This window comes from Fusarium redolens (assembly GCF_020744475.1).
Source record: "Fusarium redolens strain MPI-CAGE-AT-0023 chromosome Unknown BKA55scaffold_1, whole genome shotgun sequence".
NCBI classification, from domain to species: Eukaryota; Fungi; Ascomycota; class Sordariomycetes; order Hypocreales; family Nectriaceae; genus Fusarium; species Fusarium redolens.
This window is the reverse complement of record NW_025763664.1, coordinates 481,859-502,443: the sequence shown is the minus strand read 5'-3', so window position 1 is coordinate 502,443 and position 20,585 is coordinate 481,859. Positions and strand designations below refer to the sequence as shown.

The window sequence follows — 20,585 nt, the reverse complement described above, 5'->3', positions numbered from 1 at the left end:
TCAACAGATCGATTATGATGAGAAGAAAAACCCCACATTCTGACTCGACATGACACCGGATACCCTTTACAGTACGACTAGACGTAGAGAGGATATAAGACCATAGTCGCGAAAAGGATAGCCTTGAGGACAATAGACCTGGCCACCTTAGTCTCGGGTGCGTGGCCAGTAACGACAACGGCCGAGGGACTAGCGTCATCGGAGACGTCAGAAGGAGATGCCGATTCCGATCCCCCTTCATTTCCATCTCCGTCTCCGGCCCCATTACCCGGCGCAGCAGAGGCCCCGTTAGGTGCATCCACAGTGGCAGTGTGAGGGCTAGTGTCCGCACCAGTGGGCGATTCGGGAGAGCCGGTGTTCTTAGGGGCATCGGGTAATTCGTCGCCTTTTCCTGCACCATCGTGTTTACCCCCAGTAGCTTGAGAGGGTTTCTCAGCATCGGGCAATTCAGGACCACCGCGAGAAATCCACGGATACACACTCTCAGCAGGAGAAACGGGCACGACAGTTTTGTGACTAACAGCCGTAACAACCGCAGTCAGAGTAGAACCAGCCTTGGCGGCCCCACCGTGAGACCCCTGAGCAGCTGTGGCTGACTCGATGGGCAGAGTCAAAGTAGTGGTGACCGGGTGCTCGCCACAGACGTGACAGATAACGGCTGTGGTAGTGAAACCAGGGGGACACTCGGTGGAGGCAGGTCTCTGGCAGTGAGACGCGGCGCAGGGGGCAGTGATGGTATAAGTATGTACACCTGGACCATTGGGGCCAAAAGTAGGAAGGGCAGTGGTGTAGATGAGTGAGCCGCCGCCTGTCACCTGGCCATGACCAGAGCCAGAGCCACCAGAGCCATGAGGACCAAAGGTGGAGGTAGGATGGAGACTGGTCACAGTGATAGGGGAAAGAGTGCTGGTGACAGTACAGTCTTCAGGGTTTGAAGCCTGTCCTCGCCTGATGGGAAGCCAAGAGGCATGACTGACGGCGGGGAGGAGAAGAATGAGCGGAGTGAACAACATGGCTAACGAGTGAAGCAGTGATATGTGCGCTGGTATTCTCTAGTCATGAAAAGATGGTTGGAGTATTTATGTTTTTCGCGTTGGCATGTCTCTAACCCTTTGCAAATATCACGCATCAGGTGAACCGGCCTCAATAACAATCACATAAAGCTATCCTGACATGGCACCCGATGACCTCCAAATCTTGATCTAGCTCGCCCTTGACAGGACAAGCAAAGTTAATTACATCGCTTAAAACTCCCAGACTTACTGGAATGTCTCCTGCGTTGGTTCGTGATACTATCACGACTTGGGGGTTCCGCGGGAACAGAGTGATTACTGATGTCTTTCTGAACCACATATCCGAGTTAGGTAGCCAGCTCGTCTAGTCTAAACGATGATTGGAACTGCCAGCAGGCATAGGCAGCTGAAAATCATAACCGGAAGGAGAAAATCTGTCTCGGCAATGCCCTTCGCATCAACGGGGATCGTTACACAAACTCTCCCTCAAGACCTCTCACCCTATTAAATCACTAAAATATCCACAATTTACCCTATGAAGATCCCGCGGGTAAGGATTTTGCCTCAGCTAAGGCAGAGTTTATATGACTTACAGTTCAGGGAAATTCAAATCATCACCCACGAGTCAACCAAAAGATTCCCCTCAACACCATCCCAAGACCTTACGATGCCTAAAGCAGATGGAGGGATATACAAAAAGGATAATATCATGACATTCGAGGAATTCTGTGGCGTTATGAAGCGAGAGAATAACGAATACGGTTGATTTATTCTCGCAATAGCTTCTAAGCGAGGTGAGCTGAAAATAACTTCACATCAAAGGTTCAGTATCTTTGCATTCCTCACGGTATGACTTCGCCCTTTCCCAGATGACTAGAGGATAACTCAACAAGACAACCCTTAGTAGCGAGGTTAAACATGCCATTCTTGCGATATGTTCGCTTAAGGGAACTCATTCATGATGCTCTCCATCCCCTTATTCAGAACCTCATCCATAAATATCAGAGTCTTCTGCAGTTAGAAGTCTCAATATCCATCATCATCACTCTCTTTCTTCATCTCTTTGTTACAACAGTCGTTTTGAGTGTCATTCGCTTCGAAAATGCGTCTTCGTCATTTCATCGCTGAGCTTCTGCTCCTGGGCTCAACTACTCAAGCTCGACCTACGGAAGAGTGCCCTGATGGGGTTTCTATCGTAAAGGTACAGCCTGAAGTTATCGTTGGGCTTCAGCCTGTCAGTATCAGTGCTGTGTTCACTAGTAATACGGTTCTTACTATTGATGGGACTACGATTCCTATCACTGGTGCTCCTACTACCTTGGTCACTTCGTTTACTATCACGAGGACTTCGACTAGGTACATCACTGGGTAAGTTTATCTGCTCTTTGGGTCTTGGGGAAGACTAGTTTAATGACTTGCATTTAGTAACCCGGAACCGTACTTTACTGGTCCCTATACGACCATCACTAGTAATAACCCCGGATCGAACCCCACTACGATTATCCAACCGCCATCTGGCAACAATCCCACCGGAACAGTTATCATAGTCAACCCATCGGGCGGCTCTGGTGGCACACGTCCTACCTTCACTGGCCCGTATACGACTATTACAAACAATGGACCTGCTGGAAGTCATCCAACCACCTTGACTCTCCCCCCTGCGGGCAATGACCCCAGCGGAACTGTCATCGTGGTCGTCCCTTCAGGCACTCAGAGCAAGCCCTTCACTGGTCCTTACACGACCATCACGGCTGACGGGCCAGGATCTCAAGCTACCACTATGACACTTCCACCCTCTGGTACTGGTGGTGTTGGAACTGTCATTGTGATTGATCCTACATCTCCTGGTTCTGGCCACCCTTCCTCTGGTGGTTCAGGTTCAGGCGTCCCTCAGCCTAGCTCCATCACTTCCAAGGGGCCCTTCACTGGTCCATACACCACCATCACTGGCATCAACACTGGTTCTGCTGGAACCACTGTTACTCTTCCCCCCTCTGGCACCGGCTCCATCGGCACAGTCATCGTTCTTGAGCCTAGCACAAGTGCCCAGAAGACCACCTTCACAGGCCCCTTCACCACCATCACTGGTGTCAATACTGGAACTGCTGGAACGACAGTCACACTTCCCCCTTCAGGCACTGGCGGTGTCGGCACTGTTATTGTTCTCGAGCCCAGCACAACCGCGAAGCCTAGTACCTTCACTGGTCCCTTTACTACCATTACTGGAATCAACACCGGCACTGGTATTGCGACTCTCACTCTGGCGCCCTCTGGTACTGATTCAACTGGTACTGTTGTCATTCTTGAGCCCTCTTCCTCTGTCCCTGCAACCACCTTCACTGGTCCTTTCACCACTATCACAGGAGCTGGTCCTATCCCAACCACTGTTACCCTTCCTCCCTCTAGTGGTGACCCAAGCGGTACTGTCATTGTCATCGGCCCCCCTTCAAGCACAACCTTCACTGGGCCCTTCACTACCATCACCGGTGTCAACACTGGTACTGGTTCCTCCACCGTGACTCTTCCACCTTCAGGCACCGACACCATCGGTACTGTCATCGTACTTGAGCCTTCAACCAGCGCCAGTGCCACTGGACCTTTCACAGGACCCTACACCACTATTACCGGCGTTAACACTGGAACTGCTACTGGTGCTTCTACTCTTACCTTGCCTCCCTCTGGTACCGATACTATTGGTACAGTTATCGTGCTTGAGCCTTCTACTAGCGCTAGTGCCGCTGGACCCTTTACAGGACCTTACACTACTATCACTGGCGTCAACACTGGAACTGCCACTGGCGCTTCCACCTTGACTCTGACCCCAACTGGCACGGATACAATCGGCACTGTTATTGTCCTAGAGCCTTCGACTTCAGCCGCAGCAACCACTTTCACTGGCCCCTTTACAACCATTACTGGAGTCAACACTGGAACCGCAACTGGTCCCGCTACCCTGACCCTTCCACCTTCTGGCACAGATACAATTGGTACCGTCATTGTCTTGGAGCCATCCACTGCTGCTACCCCGACTACCTTTACAGGCCCGTTCACTACGATTACTGGTGTCAACACCGGTACTGCCACAGGGGCTTCCACCTTGACACTCCCACCATCTGGCACAGACACAATTGGTACTGTTATTGTTCTTGAGCCTTCCACTTCAGCTCCCGCGTCCACCTTCACCGGTCCTTACACTACAATCACGGGGGTTGGCCCTGTTCCTGCCACATTGACTCTCGCACCATCTGGAACCGACCCTATAGGTACCGTGATTGTACTTGAGCCCAGTTCCACTGGTCCTGTTTCTCCCGGTGCTACTGGAACCAGCGATGCTGGAGCTTCATCAACTTCTGATGGTTCACAAGGTCAGTCAACTTCTGCCCCCGCCACTTCTTCCGACCCTGGCGCTTCAAGCACTTCAGGTGTTTCATCTGAGCAGAGTTCCTCCACTGTCACAGGTGCTTCTTCAGATACCTTGACCAGTGATGGTCCTGGCTCTGCAAGCATGACATCTGATGCCCCTGAAGGTTCCTCGCCGGGGGTTCCCTCGGGATCTTCTTCGTCTGACTCTGACTTGGGGACTTCATCAGCTGGATCAGGGGCTTCTAGTGGAAACCCCAGCGCCTCTGATACGCAGACCACCGATGCCATTTCCTCCTCTGAGCCCACTGATACTTCCTCCTCTGCCGCATCAGGACCCTCACAAGAGACATCGAGTTCATCATCCGCTGAAGAACCTGCTAACACCTCACCAGGCCCTGACACATCTTCTGGCTCTGGCAGTCCGTCAGAGACGTCTTCTGACTCAGGCGCCGCCTCTACCTCGTCAGGCCCCGATGCTTCCTCCACCTCTGATGTTGCTTCTGAGAGTTCCAACACGTCTGATCCTCCTGCTGAGTCTTCATCCGCTGGTGCTGGCGAGTCTTCTGCCACCTCGGGCATCCCCGCTGAGACGTCTTCTGCGCCCGCTGGAGAGTCCTCTGCTACCACATTGGATGCTCCCTCCGAGACTTCCAGTGACGCAGGTGCTAGCTCCTCGGACGCTGGTGCTTCTACCTCTGATACTCCAGCCACTTCTTCGGCTGACGCTGAGTTCTCTTCTGTCCCAGCTGGAGAGTCCTCCTCTTCATCCGATGTGCCTGCTGAGACCTCAAGTGATGCTGGCTCATCTGCCGCTGCCACATCCTCTGATGTACCCCCCGAGACTTCCGGCGATGCTACGGCTGGAACCACTTCTTCACCCGCTGAGGAGTCCTCATCGCCCGCTACCTCGGATGTCCCCGAGACCTCCTCTGACGCTCCCGCTGAGACCTCTTCTGATGTTCCCGTCGAGACTTCCAGTGAAGAGGCTAGCTCATCAGCCCCTGCAACCTCATCTGAGCCCGTTGAGACCTCTTCTGCCGACACTGAACATACCAGCAGCGCAGTTGACACTTCTTCAGCTCCTGCTGAGACTTCTGCACCCGAGACCAGCGCCGAGCTTACCTCATCCGCAGCAGAGACTTCCGCCGAACCCTCCACAACTGAAGCTCCAACCTCTTCAGCAGAACCTACCAGCTCCTCAGCAAGCCCAACCACTCCCGAGCCCCAGTCGTCCTCCGCATCAGAGTGTATCCCCACAGCCAGCGTCCAACCCTTCTGCGACGTCGCTCTCCCCGCTAGCTGTCAAGCCCTCGAGAGCACCAACGGTCTCGCTCTGGTGCCCGTCCTCGCCGCCTGTACTGTCGCACTCGGTCCTTTCGCCATCGGCAACGTTGCTACCTGTCTGGCGACCATCCCCTCTATCTTCACCGTTGGTTCAGACATTGCCGATTGTATCCTCACTGCTTTCGAAGGTCGCTGCATCACCACACTTCCTGACTCGTGTGCGGATCTTGCCAACTCCAATGGTCTCGCGCTTGTGGCTAATGTCGCTACCTGTGCCGTTGCCCTTGGTCCCTTCGCTGCTGGAAGCGCTGCTACTTGTCTCGCCACTGGATCCATTGGCTCGTCTACTACAGGTGTTAGCATTGTTGAGTGTCTTGAGATTGCGTTTGGCTTCGCTTCTGGCACGGGTACCATCACTGGTGCTGACAACTGTGTCGAGCCTACACCTACCCCAACTCCTGAGGCGGTCTGCGCCTCTGTTCCTGAGCCCTGCGAGAATCTCGCCACCACCAACGGTCTCGCCCTCATCGCCGCCATCCCTGTTTGTACAGCCGCCCTTGGTGGCTACGCAGTCGGCAACGTGGCGACCTGCTTGGGTACTGACCTCATCAGCTCAAACACCTTGGGCGAGACTATCGTCACTTGTCTTGAAGATGCCCTCTCTGAGCAGTGTATCACTTCGCTTCCGGAGCCATGTCTCGACTTGGCTGACAATACCGCTATTCAGCTTGCCATCAACCTTCCCCTTTGCGTGACTGCTCTTGGACCATTCGCCGTTGGAACGACGGCTACTTGTCTCACGTCGGGCTTGACCAATGGCAACTCCATCATCGAGTGTCTCAACGATTCCCTCTTCAATAATGTTGCACAAGCAGTGTAAGTGGTGTTTATGGGCTAGTCAGATTGGAGAAGATGGATGATGTTTGAAGCTGTCAGTGTTGGAACTCTTTCTTTTGTTGTATAACTATTGGGGAAGTCTTTGGGTAATATCGATGTCATTTCATATTCAATGTGCCGACAGTAGTCATAGGGCTATGTACAGTAGCTTCGTTAATACTCAATTCATTTCCTTTCTACCTCATCTCACTCGTGCAACACTGTAGTCATCCTGCTTCTCACACTTTAGTGCATCGCCATATCATCCATCTTCTTCTGTCCAATCGCATTCGCACCGACAGGAGCGTCAGGTCCATCAAAGATCTCCGCCACCTCCTCAAGAGAATAACCCTTGGTCTCAGGGAAGAAGAAGTAGATCAAGGTCAAGTGAACCGCGATAGCGACACACCAGACGATGTAGTACTTCCAAGCAATAGCTTCCATCGCAACGGGGTTAGCGAAGGCGTTGTACACACCAGCCAAGTTACCCGTAAGCTGGTACAGCATAGATGCCTTTGCACGTAGCGAGTATGGAGTGACCTCCATGATGTATGTAGCTCCAATGGGAGAACAAGCGTGATACCAAAATGAGAAGACAAAGATCATAGCCAAGACTGCACCTGCGTAGCCCATGTGCTCAAAGTTCTCTTGTTGGTTGCGGGCAGAGCAGATGGTCCAGATGATATATGAGATACCCATGCCCGACATACCGACGAGGAAGAGTCTACGTCGGCCGAACTTGTCAATCATGGTGGCGAAAACAACAGCGGAGAGGAAACCCCAGATTTGCAGACCGGCGTTAAGAAGAAGCTGGGTCTTGTGGTCGGTGATGTTGATCGAGTTGAGGACCTTGGCGAGATAGTAAGAGGTGAGAGCATTGCCGGACCACTGCAACATGGCGGGGATGTAGAGGGCAAGGAAGAAACGGTGCCAGTTGCCTCGACTAGAAATCCATTCAGCCCAGCGCGACTTCTTCTGGACCTTCTCGATCTCAAGCGTCGCTGTAATCTCAGCCATTTCGAAGCGTGCAAGTCGAGAGTTGGGGTCTCCGTAACCATGCCACTTAACCAGAATATCCATAGCCTCCTGGTATCGACCCTTGTAGATCAACCATCGAGGGGACTCGGGTGCAAACATGACCAATGAGGCCTGAATAACTGAGAAGAGGCCTTGAAGAAGACTGGGAAGACGCCACGCCCAAGAGCTCGTCATCTGGAAGCTGCCGTATGTAACCCAAGCAGCAATGATAGCACCAAGTGGCCACGAAACCATCATGAATGATACAATCTTTCCACGATGTGTCGGGTATGTAACCTCAGAGAGAAGAGGTGGCGCCGCAGTGGAAACAATACCGAGACCGAAACCAATGATGAAGCGAGAAGCAACAAACATGCCATAATTATACGAACAAGTCTGAACAATGGCGCCAACAATAATAGTAATCGATCCAATAAAAATCGGCTTCCTTCGTCCAAGCCAATCACACAGCTGCGACGAAATAAGGATCGAGATGAGAACACCACCATTCGGTCCAAACGTCATAGCTCCAAGACGCGTTCCCTTTGGTTCGCCGAAATATTCCTGCCATTGAGGCAGCGACTGCGCTCCATTGAGCATACTGGCGTCAAAACCAGTGGCAGTTTGAGTCAAAAGACCGCTGAGGAGGAGGAGGTTGAGTTTCCATAGTGTCCAGTCGGAGTACCATGGCTTGCGATCGCGGGGGATGACATCGGCGAGGACGAGACCTTGGAAGTCATTGGCGTCGGCGTCGGGGATGTGAGTTTCTTCGGTAGCTTGCTTTGACATTTTGGCCTGCGTTCAATGAAGCCAATGTTGACGAGTTGCTTGTCGGTGATGGTTGTGTTTCGTTTGACGACTCCACAGTCCTTTATATCTACGACTTTGTGGGGTGAAGCCAAGGTTGGTAGTGACATTCTCGCTCCAGTAGATGAACCGAGGAACTCGTACCATTCATCAGCCAAGATTAGCCCCAAAACTTGCTTGTGGGGGAGACTTGGGCCGATGCCCGCTGCGCGTTGGCGGGTTTTTACCCCGGATCTACCCCAGATTCGTTAACGTGCCGTGGGGTCTTTGCACTTGATTTAGTTAGAGGGCAAATCCCCGCACGTGAGTGTGACCAATGTTCTTGGTTCGGGGGAAACGGAGCCGATGGGGGCATTGAACCGGCAGCGGGAGAACGGTCGGGCATCATTGCTCCGGGCATTTCATTACCGAATTCTCAGATCATTAACGCGAAAAAGGAAAACTATATGCAGATGACCATCGAGTTAATCGCAGCTAACTCGTACGCTTAATTGACATAAAAACCACTGATGGCCCGAACGTATTAGTCATCTTCATGGTGCTGGAAAGATACAGGGTAACTGAAGGTGTAGCGCTGAGAATTAATTGACTGCGTTGTCACATCAATTCCACAGAACTGCTTGCCAAACAATTAAGAAAGAAGGATTGAATGACTCTAAGATACTTTACGGATATAGCCGCGTGGACATCAATGCCTTGGGAAAACACTGTCTGCATAAGATCAGTCATGTAACACAAATCGAGGTGTGTACAATGTAGAACTGAAAGGCAAAGAGTTCCCGACGTCAAACAATCATACTGCCCCAGTATCTGCGACTTGTTATTAGCTGGCAATAAAATGGCCATTTAATAATTAGGTGATATAACACACTGTGTATCCTAGAGTTTTTGTTCTAATTAAAATAGATTCTGTAACGACCAGCTAATTACATTGAAGTGCACTTAAGATTGAGGGTTGAGAGTCCTTATCTACGATAAGATAAGATATGTGCGGCTCTCGCTTCAGATAAGGGAAACTAAGCTAAGATAAGCTCGGTCAGGACCTGAACTGTAGATTTCCTGACATATTCAGCTCTTGTGGCGGTATAGCACTTCAATTCGGAGCAAGTACTCCACTGTTAGATAACAACCGAGACACTATATCAATAGTCTCGCTCTCGAAGCTCAGCTGAAATCTCAATGGTACCCAAGCTCTCACCGGTCCTCTTCAAATGGCATACAGGATTGGAGGCAAACTGCATGTCTCAGGCGTTCAGTCAGCCCTCAAGATCTAGACTACTGAATTGGAGCAAGCGGTCACGTTTTAAACATAGCTACCCACTTTTCGGCGAATCGCCATCCTTCTATGGGCTTGTCGGCGATGGCTATGTTTCGTTTGCAGATCACTCTGCCAAGCAAATAAGCTGATGCAAAGAGTCTGGCATTGGGTCTGGAACTGCGACCTGCGAAATGAGAGTCGTTATTGGACGAGTATGCCCAGCTAGCCTCAGGTTATGCTAAATCAAACTCGGGTCTAGAACGCCACGTGCTTATTCTCTATCACATACCGTTTAGTTTTCAAAGTCCAAGTGCATTTCGTGGCGCATGCAATGTGATGACTTATTATCATTATGTGCATATATGTTTGTGATTGAGAGTAATGTGATAGCAAGATACTGGAATCTCAGCCAGCCACTTGAGTGGCGCTGCCAATGATTCATCCATCGCCTGCTCGATGCTGACACAGCCCCTGCTTCATTTGACCTGTGAATAAACGCTATAAGAAGTGAGCGACTGCGACCGGTTTTTAAAGGCGTAAGCAAGCGATCAAAGATCAACACAGTTTCATAATTCAAAATTAAGGAAGCATGGCGTCAACATTCGACCTCACTACGGACGAGTTTCTCACTTGTGAGATCCATTCCGAGAGCACCCTCCCACTTCTGAGTTATTTCATCGCTTGCAAGAAGCATAATCAGAATGGCTCCAGAACCCTCTTTCAGAAAGTCAAGTCGGAAATTGGAGACGCGGACCGTCCCATTCCCGATGAGTCTGAGCAGCTGCAGGATGTTCTGTTAGCTCTAATGAAAGATGGTCCTGGCAAACCTGGGGAGAAGATACCTGGCCGTCCAACAGTGAGTGCACACTGCAAGCATTTTCCCGCTACAATCTGGTAACGATAAACAGGTCACTATTGTCGGCGCTGGTGTCTCTGGGCTTTGTGCTGGCTATGAGCTCAAGAAAGCTGGGTTCAATGTCACCATTCTTGAGGCTTCTTCACGAGTCGGCGGGCGAGTCAAGACTTTCAGAGAACCGACCTTCGCCCATGGCCTTCACGGTGAGGGCGGTGCCATGCGCATTCCAGCCAATCACTACTTGCTACACAAGTACATTGAAGACTTTGGTTTAAAGCCTCAACTGTTCGACTTTGAGATGAAGAACAAGTTCATTTACATTTCCGGCTACGGCGAAACACTCACATACGATCGCTTCAATGAGCTCCTTCAAGAAAAGGACGCGAAGCTGCTTTCTCTCTTCCCTGGTCTTCGGGACTGCGAGAAAGGCAAGACATGCGACAAGCTGTTCACAGAAGCTGTTGGGAAAGTTGTGGATGACTTTTGGGAAGCCTATGAAAAAGCCACAGACGAGGTCTCGTTTCCCGAGAAGATCCAGGTCAAAGCTATCAAGGATGCATATGCTGCGATCACCGAGAAGTATGATAGCTACACGCTACGATCTTACTTGACTGATGTTGCGGGGTGGACTGAAGATGCTATCAATCTCTATGATCTTGGCAACGCTCATGTCGTCTTTGACAATGGGTTCATTGAATCGTTCAAAGATGCGTTTTTGTCGAGCAACAAAGGTGGCGAACAGGCGGGCATGAAACAGCTTCAAGAAGGAATGGATGCTGTGCCCAATGCATTCGTCTCTAGTAAAAGAGGAGAAAGTGAGTCAATGTCACGCCTTGTTTGGAAGTACCTTTTACTGATATGTTGCAGACTCGTTAGTTGATGATATCATCTACGGTGCTCGAGTTACTGAGATTGGTATCCATGAGCAATCGGACCCCCAGATCCCGGTCCAGGCCCCGGTAAAGGTGACCTACGAAGTCACAGCCAACAGCCTGAGAAAGTCTATCACCTCCGACTATCTCATCCTCGCCATTCCGTACACGGCGCAGCGAACGATCGCCAAGTCAAAGCCCTTCGTTCCCATGCAGGAGATGGCAGTTCGAGACGTTCGCTACGTGGAAGTAACCAAGATTCTCCTCCAGTACAAGAAGAGATGGTGGGAGGAAGTCTTCACTAAGGAGGGTCAAGGCCTAGACGGTGGTCTCGTCAGCGATCTTCCCATCCGCTACACCATGTTTCCCAAGACAGAAGACAACAGCCAGTTCAAAGACTCCAACCGTGGTGTCATCATGGCAGCCTACACCTTCGAACAAGACGCCACCATTCTCGGATCCCTCTCCCCAGAACGGCGAATTCAGATTGCCGCTGAGAACCTGAACAGAATCTTTCCTGGCGCCAAGTCACTTGATCTTCTCGAAGCTGGAGCCTCGCAAGTCTTCCCAGCTGATGAACTAGCTGGTGGAAGTGCCTTCTGCTACTTTGGTCCAATGCAGAAGACCAAGTTCTTGGATACCATGCAGAAGCCTGATTGGGAGAACAGGGTCTTCTTTGCGGGTGAGCAGGCTAGCTTTACTCATGGGTGGATCCAGGGTGCTTTTGAAGCCGGGCTTCGATGTGTCCAGCAGATTTGGTCTGTTGCAGTTGAAGGCAAGGCACAGTAAGGTGACCAACGCAAGGCTCTGTATCTCGCCTTAATTCTGACGTGACAGGAGCGGTAGTCTTCCAAATGGTACTCAGAAAGAAATCGTTGACATGTGATAAGCTTTAACTATTCAGAGAGAGCAAAATAATTCCTAACCTTAAATTATGGTGCCAAAGATACCTAATCGAAAGACCTAATAAGGTATCTTAAGCTGACCTACGTCCTTTGTCATTTAAGATAAAGGTCTCAAGTCTTCTTGCCTCCCCTAGCTATTAATCAAAATGTGACCATAGAATGTTGAAGAAGTAAAGTCATCTCACTTCTCAACTTCTGGACAAACCAAAGCCACCTAGACCTTCTTGGCGTTGGGAGCGTTTCCAGGTCTGCCAAACAAACGTCTTCGAATCTTGGGATGAACGCCGTTCAGTGGGCTCACCGGGAGCAGCTTGGTTGGGAGAGCCTTTGGTACAGTCTGCAAAGCCGACGGAAGATCATTCTCAACAAATGCGACAAGGGACTGGTAGTAGTACTGGCTAGTAGGGGATCCCTCGGGTACCTGAGGAACAGTGTGCTTGCCACTAAGGTAGTCAAAAGTGGTGAAGAAGGTGACTTTTCCATCAGGTGTTGTAGTGCTGGCAAGTGTGTTCTTGTTATTGCCAGATTTATCGTCATACCATTCCTGTAGATTTGAGACCGGATCAAAGGTCACGTTGGTAGAGTTATCAGCACCAAATGGAAGGTCGAAATACGCGGTGCCGGTGTATACGGTCCGCCCAGATGTTGGATCCTGCAGCTGGTACTGGAGAACATACCCAATGCCAGCAAACTGACTGCTGGAGTTGATGTTCATGTCTGCGAATTGCGCAGTGGGTGGAGGCTTGACACCAGGAGGAGCGGGAGTGCTGTTCAAGGGAAGAATCGGCTGATAGTCCTTGATACTGTTGTCCGGGTTGAAATGAACAGGACCAATGACGAGCTGGCCCTCGTCCGTGATCTGGCTCTGGTCAAACTTGATTACCCAGACAAGCTTATACCGGGTCAAGTTCCAGACTCTCACGTACTGGAACGTGTTGTGCAGAACAAAGGATAGAACCACGAAGATGACGGCGAGAACGATGCCTGCTTCGAGGAAAACCCCACCCCATTCTGCAGCACCTGCTTCCTCCTGAAGTCAGGGTTAGCAGGATCTTCAGCTCTATCCATATATTGTCCACTTACGACTTCTTCGATGGCAACGCCCTCGCTAGCTTCAGTGCTAATGCTTTCGTTTCCGATCGAGTTCTCCTCCTCCTGTGCTGCCTCCTCCTCCGCCCCCCCCTCAGCAGCCTCTGGGTTGTCAGCCATATTCTGGATGACATCCGCCTGAACATTCGCCACAGCTTCGATGGTGCCTTTAAGAGCGTCGAAGATCTCCTTCAAGGCAATGGATCCAACGATACCAACGCCGAGCCACCAAGACGTAGTGGAGAAGTCATAGTCGCTCCATCCAGCTGTGTTAGTTATAACGCCAATACCTTGGTACGTCACACCATTTATGACAGTCGTGGTACCGTTAACTTTGACGTTGCCGTTGTCGTCAAAGTCGAGGCCATTAACGCTGATCTTGTTGAAGAAGACCTTGCCAGATATGTTATCAGCACTCTCAACGTAGAAGACGGGAAGATTGTTGGCGTCAGTGCCCTGAATCCAGGCCTTACGGCCGTTGGTTTTGAGCTGCTGGTAGACCTGCGCCATGTTGTTGATGCGGTTGAAGTATTCAGTTGTGCCTTGGCCGCCAGTCAGACCATTCTGAACGCTCTGGAGAAGCGTCTCAGTGTTGGCGTTGCCGGATGAGAGTGGAGCTGCAGTGGAAACTTGCCCAAGACCGATGAGAGGAGCCGACATGATGACTAAGCATATGAATGATGATTCAGGATAAAGTATGATTGTTGAATAAGGAGTGATGAGATGATTGTATTAATTCAAATGCGATGGGGGCAGTCCTCCTTTATAATCGGGGTTGTTGTTGTTACAACCTCGCAGATTCCTTACTGGGAAGAAATGAGTGGTGGTAGAGTTCTACAAGAGCAGGCCATGTATGAATAAGAATTTCAGCTTTGAACAGATCGTACGAGAATGTAACTCAATGGTCTGCATGAAAACAAGACTCAGAACATTCGTGACCAGATACTGCGACATCTAGAACGTCAAGATTTGTCTTCAGCCAGCCAGATTCTCAACTGTTTGACCTTGAATACCCTTTCAGTGCAAAAGAAGTATTGGAATGACGTTCTGAAAACAAGCCCTAGCCCCTATTTGTGATTTGGGAAACGATTGTGTAACATGTGGCGGCTGAGTACGAGAGCTTACTCTGCATTAAGACATGCTTGGTTCGCATGGCGCCAGGGAACTATTTACGTCAATGGTCAGTATTTATTTCACATTAGCCTGCAGAAAAATGAGGGGAAAGTATAAACAAACAGCGATTTAGTAGTGGTGTAATATAATTAACTCACCTATTTTACAAACAGCCACGAGGTGACAGTTTACAGCATCTGCTGCATTCTTAACGTCATGAGCTTATGCGGGAGCTAGAGATGCCGGTCCCAGAATCACATTCCGCGTGGAGAACATGTCTCAAAAGCCATGTAAACCCAAGGTCTAGACGTGTGATAGTGGCTGTCTGTGGCTTCTTTCCTACAGATCCAACCCTTCACTGATATTCAGCTTCGTGGCCTGATCTAGAACGACAGTTCGTGGGGTCAATCATGTCCTTCAGCCTTAAGCGCTGAGCTGCATTTAGGAGATCAAGTATTGGATAAAGACCACTGTAGATACCGCACACTCCGGAAACTTCCATCAAGCCAAAAGGCTTGAAGTAAGCCAGGGCGTCCACGACTTGATCAACTGATAATCGTGAGTCTGTAATTTGAGCCGCGATGTCACTAATCGACAGCAAGTGCTGCCACAGAGATTTGTCTCACACTGTAGTCGCCAATGACGGCACGCAGCGATGGATATTACATGGCATTAACTGTTTTCGTCTGTGACGAGACATGTATGTCCCCATATCTGTATCCTTTCAGCTGTAAAAAGTCCTGATATGTGTTGGGATGTCTTGCAGCGGCCACCGTCAGTTCTTCGCTGAAAAAGAGGTTTGAGAAGTTTACCAGTAGGTTTGCTATGCTCCACAAACTACACGATATTTCCGCGTTCCAACGTTCGGCCTGGTAACTGGTAACGCTCCCCGTCGTTTACCTGTCTCACGAGGAGGGTACATACATTCCCTTCATGAGTGCAAGAGCGTCGCACTGAATCAGCGTGGAAGATATGTCATCTCATCTTGGCCGAGGGGCAGAATATTGGAAGGGAGACATATTGGACAGATGCCCTGCATTAACAAACTGGAAGGCCTAGATTCATGGTGTAAGTGACTTTGCTTTAGTTACTATCGGTAACGTCGCAGAACCCATATCCAAACGCTTCAAGAACAACATGACTGTCCTCATGTCATTTAAGCCTTGTTCAGTCGCTTAGCCTCAATCTGCACCGACTCAGGAATCCACTCCTCCAAACTCTTACCCACGGGCTTCCAACCAAGATACTTCCTCGCCCTCTTAGCCTCACCGCGACTATTCAATCCCCATGAAAGAGCCTGGAAACCCAGCTTCTTCTGTGCCTCATCAACATCCAACACCTTTGTCTCATCACTATCGATGACGCCCTGCTTCTTAGCCTCCTTGGCAATTAGAGCAGAAATCTGGCTCCATTTGTGTTTACCATTCTCAGCGAAGAAATAACCCTTTGGACCCCAGATTTCCTGCTCGTCAGATTGTTTCTCAGATGATGCGGCGCGCTCGGACAGAAGTAGTATGAGGTTGGAGAGATCGTGGACGTGCACGTTGTCCCATTCTGTCTCGCCCGCGCCGATGATGGGACCAAAGCCCGTTTCGAGGGTTGTCTCGGTCAAGCCTGGAATTTGGCGACTTCGCTGGTTGGCGGGTCCTCGGCCGGTTCCGTAGATAGTAGGAGGGCAGACGATGGCGACCTTTACAGCGCTGGGATCTTTGGCAGCTTCGCCGAGGACAATCTTGTCGACATCTCGGTGGAAAGCGGTATCGGGAAGAGAAGTGACCTTGTCAACTCCCTCCAGATCGTTGTAAGCTTGCTCGGGGAGAGGACCTTCTCCGTAGCGCTTGTTGTCCATGTCATACCAGCAGAGGATACCTGTACCGCTGATGTGAATCCAGTAACCGGGGTTTGAGCTTGAGTGAGTCGATCGCAGGCCGGCAGCGATAGCCTTGGCAGCTCCTTGGTGATCAGAGCTATCAGCGGTATCTAGTCTTATTAGTACTATGGACAAGAGTTATAGGACTGGCTTGAACTCACGAATGACAATGTCGGCCTCAGAAGCTGCCTTCTCAATGACCTTGGAATCATCCAAAGATCCAATCGCCAACTTCACATCTGGATATAGCTTCTGCACATCCTTTCCCTTATCCTCACTTCGGACAAGGATGGTATACTTCCAATCAGGATGAGCTTTATGCAATGCGTAGAATGCATCACCTCCAATGAAACCAGTGGTGCCAGTACCAAGCGAGGGGTCAGCGTCAGCTTACGGTGACATTGGGATGGACCTTACATAAAGACCTTCTTTGCAACCATTTTCGTGAATTAGTTAAATAGCTTGTTACCGTAAACTTGATGGATATCAATAATGATTTAAGAATAGGTTAAGTTAGGAGACTTATAGAATACGGTTGCTGAGATATCAAAGACGTCAAAAGAAGCACAGTGACGTCATGTTGAGCAAATGGCCCCTCATAACGTTAAACGCTTAGCAATCTGTTAACAATTCCACCGAAAATACATGCATTGACTAACAGTTCGACCTCAACCCCATCTGGCTGTGGATAAGGTCTTTTCCAGAACATTGCTTCAATGGGTAGGCTTGCTTTCCAATCGATCAATCTAACATCGTAGTATGCATTTAAATGACGTATTGTTGAACATCAGGTTTGCATTGAGCTCTCTTCCAGAAATTTCCTGACAGCAGATTCGAAAGCCAAGTCCGACCAAATGAACTGGTTCAGTATCTCGCTTGTATCAGACCATGAGCAGTGTAAGCTGGGTCTTTGGAAAGTCGTCGAATCCAAAAGTGCGGTGTAACCTGAACGTACAGGCCCATCTGGAGCAAACACTCCGCCAATGCATGTAAGCCAAAGCAACAAGTCCGCATTTGCTTCCCATACTGGATCGTCGCGGACTTTTTCAAGTTCTTTAAGAAGTTGCGCAGTAACATTGGACTGAGAAGTAAGCAAATGCTTCCAAAGGCGGCATAGGGGACTTACGGGAATTACTAAAGCGCACCAAACTTTGCAGCACAACATGACCGAACACATGTATGCTGCGAGATGACAAGCCTTGGATATCGGGCAAGTGTTTGGGAGCGCTTGAAGGCGAGATTGTATGGATGCCGTGTGACAGTTGATATTTACCGATGAGAATACACGGCCGGTACGCTGATAAATATTCCTGATACATTGAAGAGCATGGATATCTCTCACGACGTCCAGGAATTCTTGGCTGAATAAATGAGACCGTGTTTCAAAACCTGGTGGTAGCTCAAAGAAGTCTGGAGCTATTGAGTCTCGTTGCCATTCGAGTTCGGCAAAGGTTGTATGGTCAACTATGCGTTTTGAGCCCACCATGATCGATGAGTTCAAGTCCTGCCTGTCGAAGAGTAAGAGGATGACTTGAGATCCACGGATGGGCTTACCAGAATATGGCACGTTTTATGCCTTGAGTTAGATTCACTGCGACTGGCTGACATGCATTCAGCAGGTACTGTATTGCTCCCATGTGAAGTTGAACGTGCGAAGTGGTACCAAGCCGTGCCTAATGGGTCAGTGTAAGCATACAATCAAGTGAAAGATCCAAGTAACTCACCTCAACACCGACGAGCAACAATATAGCGCCGATAGTTGACTCCGAAACGGCTTTGTCAGGCGTACTTATTCTTTCCCTAATGTATTGGATCGCTTTGCCTCGGTATATCAGGCATTCTTTATTAATGGCTCCGCCATTTACGGTGAAAGCCAAGGACAGCATCACAGCATTTAAGAGAGCAGGATCAACGAGTCCAGACCGAAATACTGATTGGAAATTCTGAAAGTCGTCTTCAACACTAAAGACAGGCTCGGGAGCTTGCCTTGCATGGACTGGGAGGCAAGATTAAAGATAGTCGATAGAGGAGAGCATGAAGGGACTTACAATCGCTTAGTAAGATATGAAGTCGTTTGGAGTCTACCGCAAGGCTTTGGAACGGATCGAGCAGACTTGCAGATAGCGAAGCAGGCCACGGAGTTATTCGCTTATTGCAGGGGCCCTTGCAAATACTTGTCGTTTGTTCCCGTCCATCTTCTATTGTTCTTACGGAAAAATGTTGCATAGATGCCTGTTGCAGCTGTCGTTTTTTCTGCAGTGCCTGTTTCACCGCATGTGATCGAGCGAGGCGCTTGGCAGCCTTGTCGCTTGTCTTATCTGGCGTCGGCTGAACGGAGACGAACTGAAAGTGCGTCACTAACAATGGTTAGCAGAATGATTGGCTCAGTAAAACGCAACATACTGTTTCGGTCCCAAATTAGGTCCTTACAGAGCCCTGACTAGGCGTTTCTGGCAAGTATTATGGCACCATTTAGGTTAGAAGAGCTGGCACCTTGGTCGCGTCTCGCTCTCACTCTCACCGTAAACTTGATGATGCTTAGAAATCGTCCTGAGTAAGATCCACATTTCCCTGGTGCAGATCAGCTAAACTACATTTGGCAACATCTCGTTTCCTATTTCGGAAGTATCTCATTTCTGCATCTAGAACAACCTCATTTCCATATCCTGACAGCACGAGATCCAAGTGTCACCGCTTCAATGAAACATGGTTTATAGTATAGTAGATTCCTTGCTAGATTTATCAGCTCGTAATTCTACGATGGTTCCATTGCAAACTTTTGTTTGTCATCAGTCCCAACTCCCAGGATATAAAGCATGCGACATTGACGGCGGGAGGAATTCACATCAGTCAGTCTTCAGTGAACAGCTTTCAACTAATATCAACTACACTCGATACAGCTTCACTAAACCACAATGGCCATGTCAGAGTCACGCCTTTTCCAGCCCATGCAAATTGGCAACATCAAAGTCCAACATCGCATTGGCATGGCTCCTCTTACGCGACTCCGGGCAAGCCCTGATCGTATCCCCAACGCCCTTATGAAGGAATACTACAGTCAACGCGCTTCCATCCCCGGGACTTTCATTATCACTGAGGGAACGCTTGTTTCTCCTGCTGCCGGTGGAGGGTTCGCTAGGACGCCTGGAATCTGGAGCCAGGAACAGGTTGTTGCCTGGAAAGAGATTACTGATGAAGTCCACCGCAATGGCAGTTTCATCTTTCTTCAACTGTTCGCAATGGGTCGCGCTGCAACTGTTGAAGTTGCGAAAGATGAAGGAATCGACATTATTGGCCCTAGTGCAATCCCCATCGAAGGTAGTCCCGCTCAGCCCCGAGAGATGACTCTGGAAGAGATTCATGAAATGGCCCAGGCATTTGTGACTGCCTCCGAAAATGGGATCGAAGCCGGGTTCGACGGTGTTGAGATACACGGAGCCAACGGCTATCTTCTTGATCAATTCCTTCAAGATGTCAGCAACCAGCGCGACGATGATTACGGCGGTAGCATTGAAAACAGGTCCCGCCTCATCACTGAGATCTTGGAGCGTGTTGTCCAAGCTATCGGCTCACAGCGCGTCGGCATTCGTCTCAGCCCGTGGAGCACCTTCCAAAGCATGCGCATGAAAGACCCGATTCCTCAGTTCACAGACATTATCAACAAGGCCAGCCGTCTGAGCTTGGCTTATATACACTTGATCGAGTCGCGCATCTCCGGCAGTCAAGACTGTCAAAACAATAGCAGTGAGACACTTGACTTTGCCTATGATCTCTGGAAAGGCCCATTTCTCGTTGCTGGCGGGTATAAACTGAAGGAGGCGGAACGGCTTGTTGACAAGGAACATCCTGATAAGGAGATCATGGTTATGTTTGGGAGAAATTTCCTGGCGAATCCGGACTTGGTGTATAGAATCAAAGAAGGCTTGGAGCTTAACCCATATGAAAGGAAGACGTTCTATACCAGCGATGTCGAGGGTTATGTGGATTATCCATTTGCCGTAAGGAAGGATGCAGCAGCTTCGAACTGATTTTCGGATTAGTTGGGTGCTTGCTCCAGGTCGCTTCTCGGTAGGGGGTTGCAGTTTAGATTCGCTTATGGGGTTCGGTACAGGGCTGACAGAACTATTGGCCTCGGTTTGGTTCTTTTATATAGCTCGCCGTGTTCTACCTTCTTTCATACTATTTAATCCCAGAGGTGCACATAAAACCTAATTTTAAGACCGAGTATGGTTCTTTGCAATTTCTCTCCCGCAGCCTGAAGG

At 49.7% G+C, this 20,585-nt stretch overlaps 6 protein-coding genes across 6 annotated transcripts; 2 read left to right on the top strand and 4 right to left on the bottom strand.

The window, feature by feature from the left end:
- Positions 1-77: 77 nt before the first annotated feature.
- On the bottom strand, positions 78-1,028 carry BKA55DRAFT_669118 (uncharacterized protein; the record flags this gene model as incomplete). Its single annotated transcript, XM_046197936.1, has 1 exon — positions 78-1,028. The coding sequence occupies exon 1, from the start codon at positions 1,011-1,013 to the stop codon at positions 78-80; it is 936 nt and encodes a 311-aa protein (XP_046055874.1). The 5' UTR covers positions 1,014-1,028.
- Positions 1,029-6,599: 5,571 nt separating this feature from the next.
- BKA55DRAFT_547793 (general substrate transporter) lies at positions 6,600-8,586 on the bottom strand. The gene has a single exon (XM_046191065.1). The coding sequence runs from the start codon at positions 8,340-8,342 to the stop codon at positions 6,783-6,785; it is 1,560 nt and encodes a 519-aa protein (XP_046055873.1). The 5' UTR covers positions 8,343-8,586; the 3' UTR covers positions 6,600-6,782.
- Positions 8,587-10,207: 1,621 nt separating this feature from the next.
- BKA55DRAFT_495442 (uncharacterized protein) lies at positions 10,208-12,135 on the top strand (the record flags this gene model as incomplete). The annotated part of the gene is made up of 3 exons (XM_046186283.1): positions 10,208-10,474; positions 10,527-11,289; positions 11,342-12,135. 3 exons carry the CDS (start codon positions 10,208-10,210, stop codon positions 12,133-12,135), a joined length of 1,824 nt encoding a protein of 607 aa, XP_046055872.1.
- Positions 12,136-12,465: 330 nt separating this feature from the next.
- On the bottom strand, positions 12,466-14,000 carry BKA55DRAFT_498936 (uncharacterized protein; the record flags this gene model as incomplete). The annotated part of the gene is made up of 2 exons (XM_046186598.1): positions 12,466-13,281; positions 13,335-14,000. 2 exons carry the CDS (start codon positions 13,998-14,000, stop codon positions 12,466-12,468), a joined length of 1,482 nt encoding a protein of 493 aa, XP_046055871.1.
- A 1,609-nt stretch (positions 14,001-15,609) lies between these two features.
- Positions 15,610-18,549, bottom strand: BKA55DRAFT_498902 (uncharacterized protein; the record flags this gene model as incomplete). The annotated part of the gene is made up of 7 exons (XM_046186596.1): positions 15,610-16,433; positions 16,485-16,712; positions 16,997-17,034; positions 17,211-17,831; positions 17,878-17,996; positions 18,048-18,319; positions 18,372-18,549. 7 exons carry the CDS (start codon positions 18,547-18,549, stop codon positions 15,610-15,612), a joined length of 2,280 nt encoding a protein of 759 aa, XP_046055870.1.
- A 695-nt stretch (positions 18,550-19,244) lies between these two features.
- On the top strand, positions 19,245-20,351 carry BKA55DRAFT_629736 (uncharacterized protein; the record flags this gene model as incomplete). Its single annotated transcript, XM_046196935.1, has 1 exon — positions 19,245-20,351. The coding sequence occupies one exon, from the start codon at positions 19,245-19,247 to the stop codon at positions 20,349-20,351; it is 1,107 nt and encodes a 368-aa protein (XP_046055869.1).
- Between the last annotated feature and the right edge of the window lie 234 nt (positions 20,352-20,585).

Bases quoted from the DNA above. Each gene is read 5' to 3' on its own strand.
- BKA55DRAFT_547793 (XM_046191065.1), bottom strand. From the start codon at position 8,342: ATGTCAAAGCAAGCTACCGAAGAAACTCACATCCCCGACGCCGACGCC.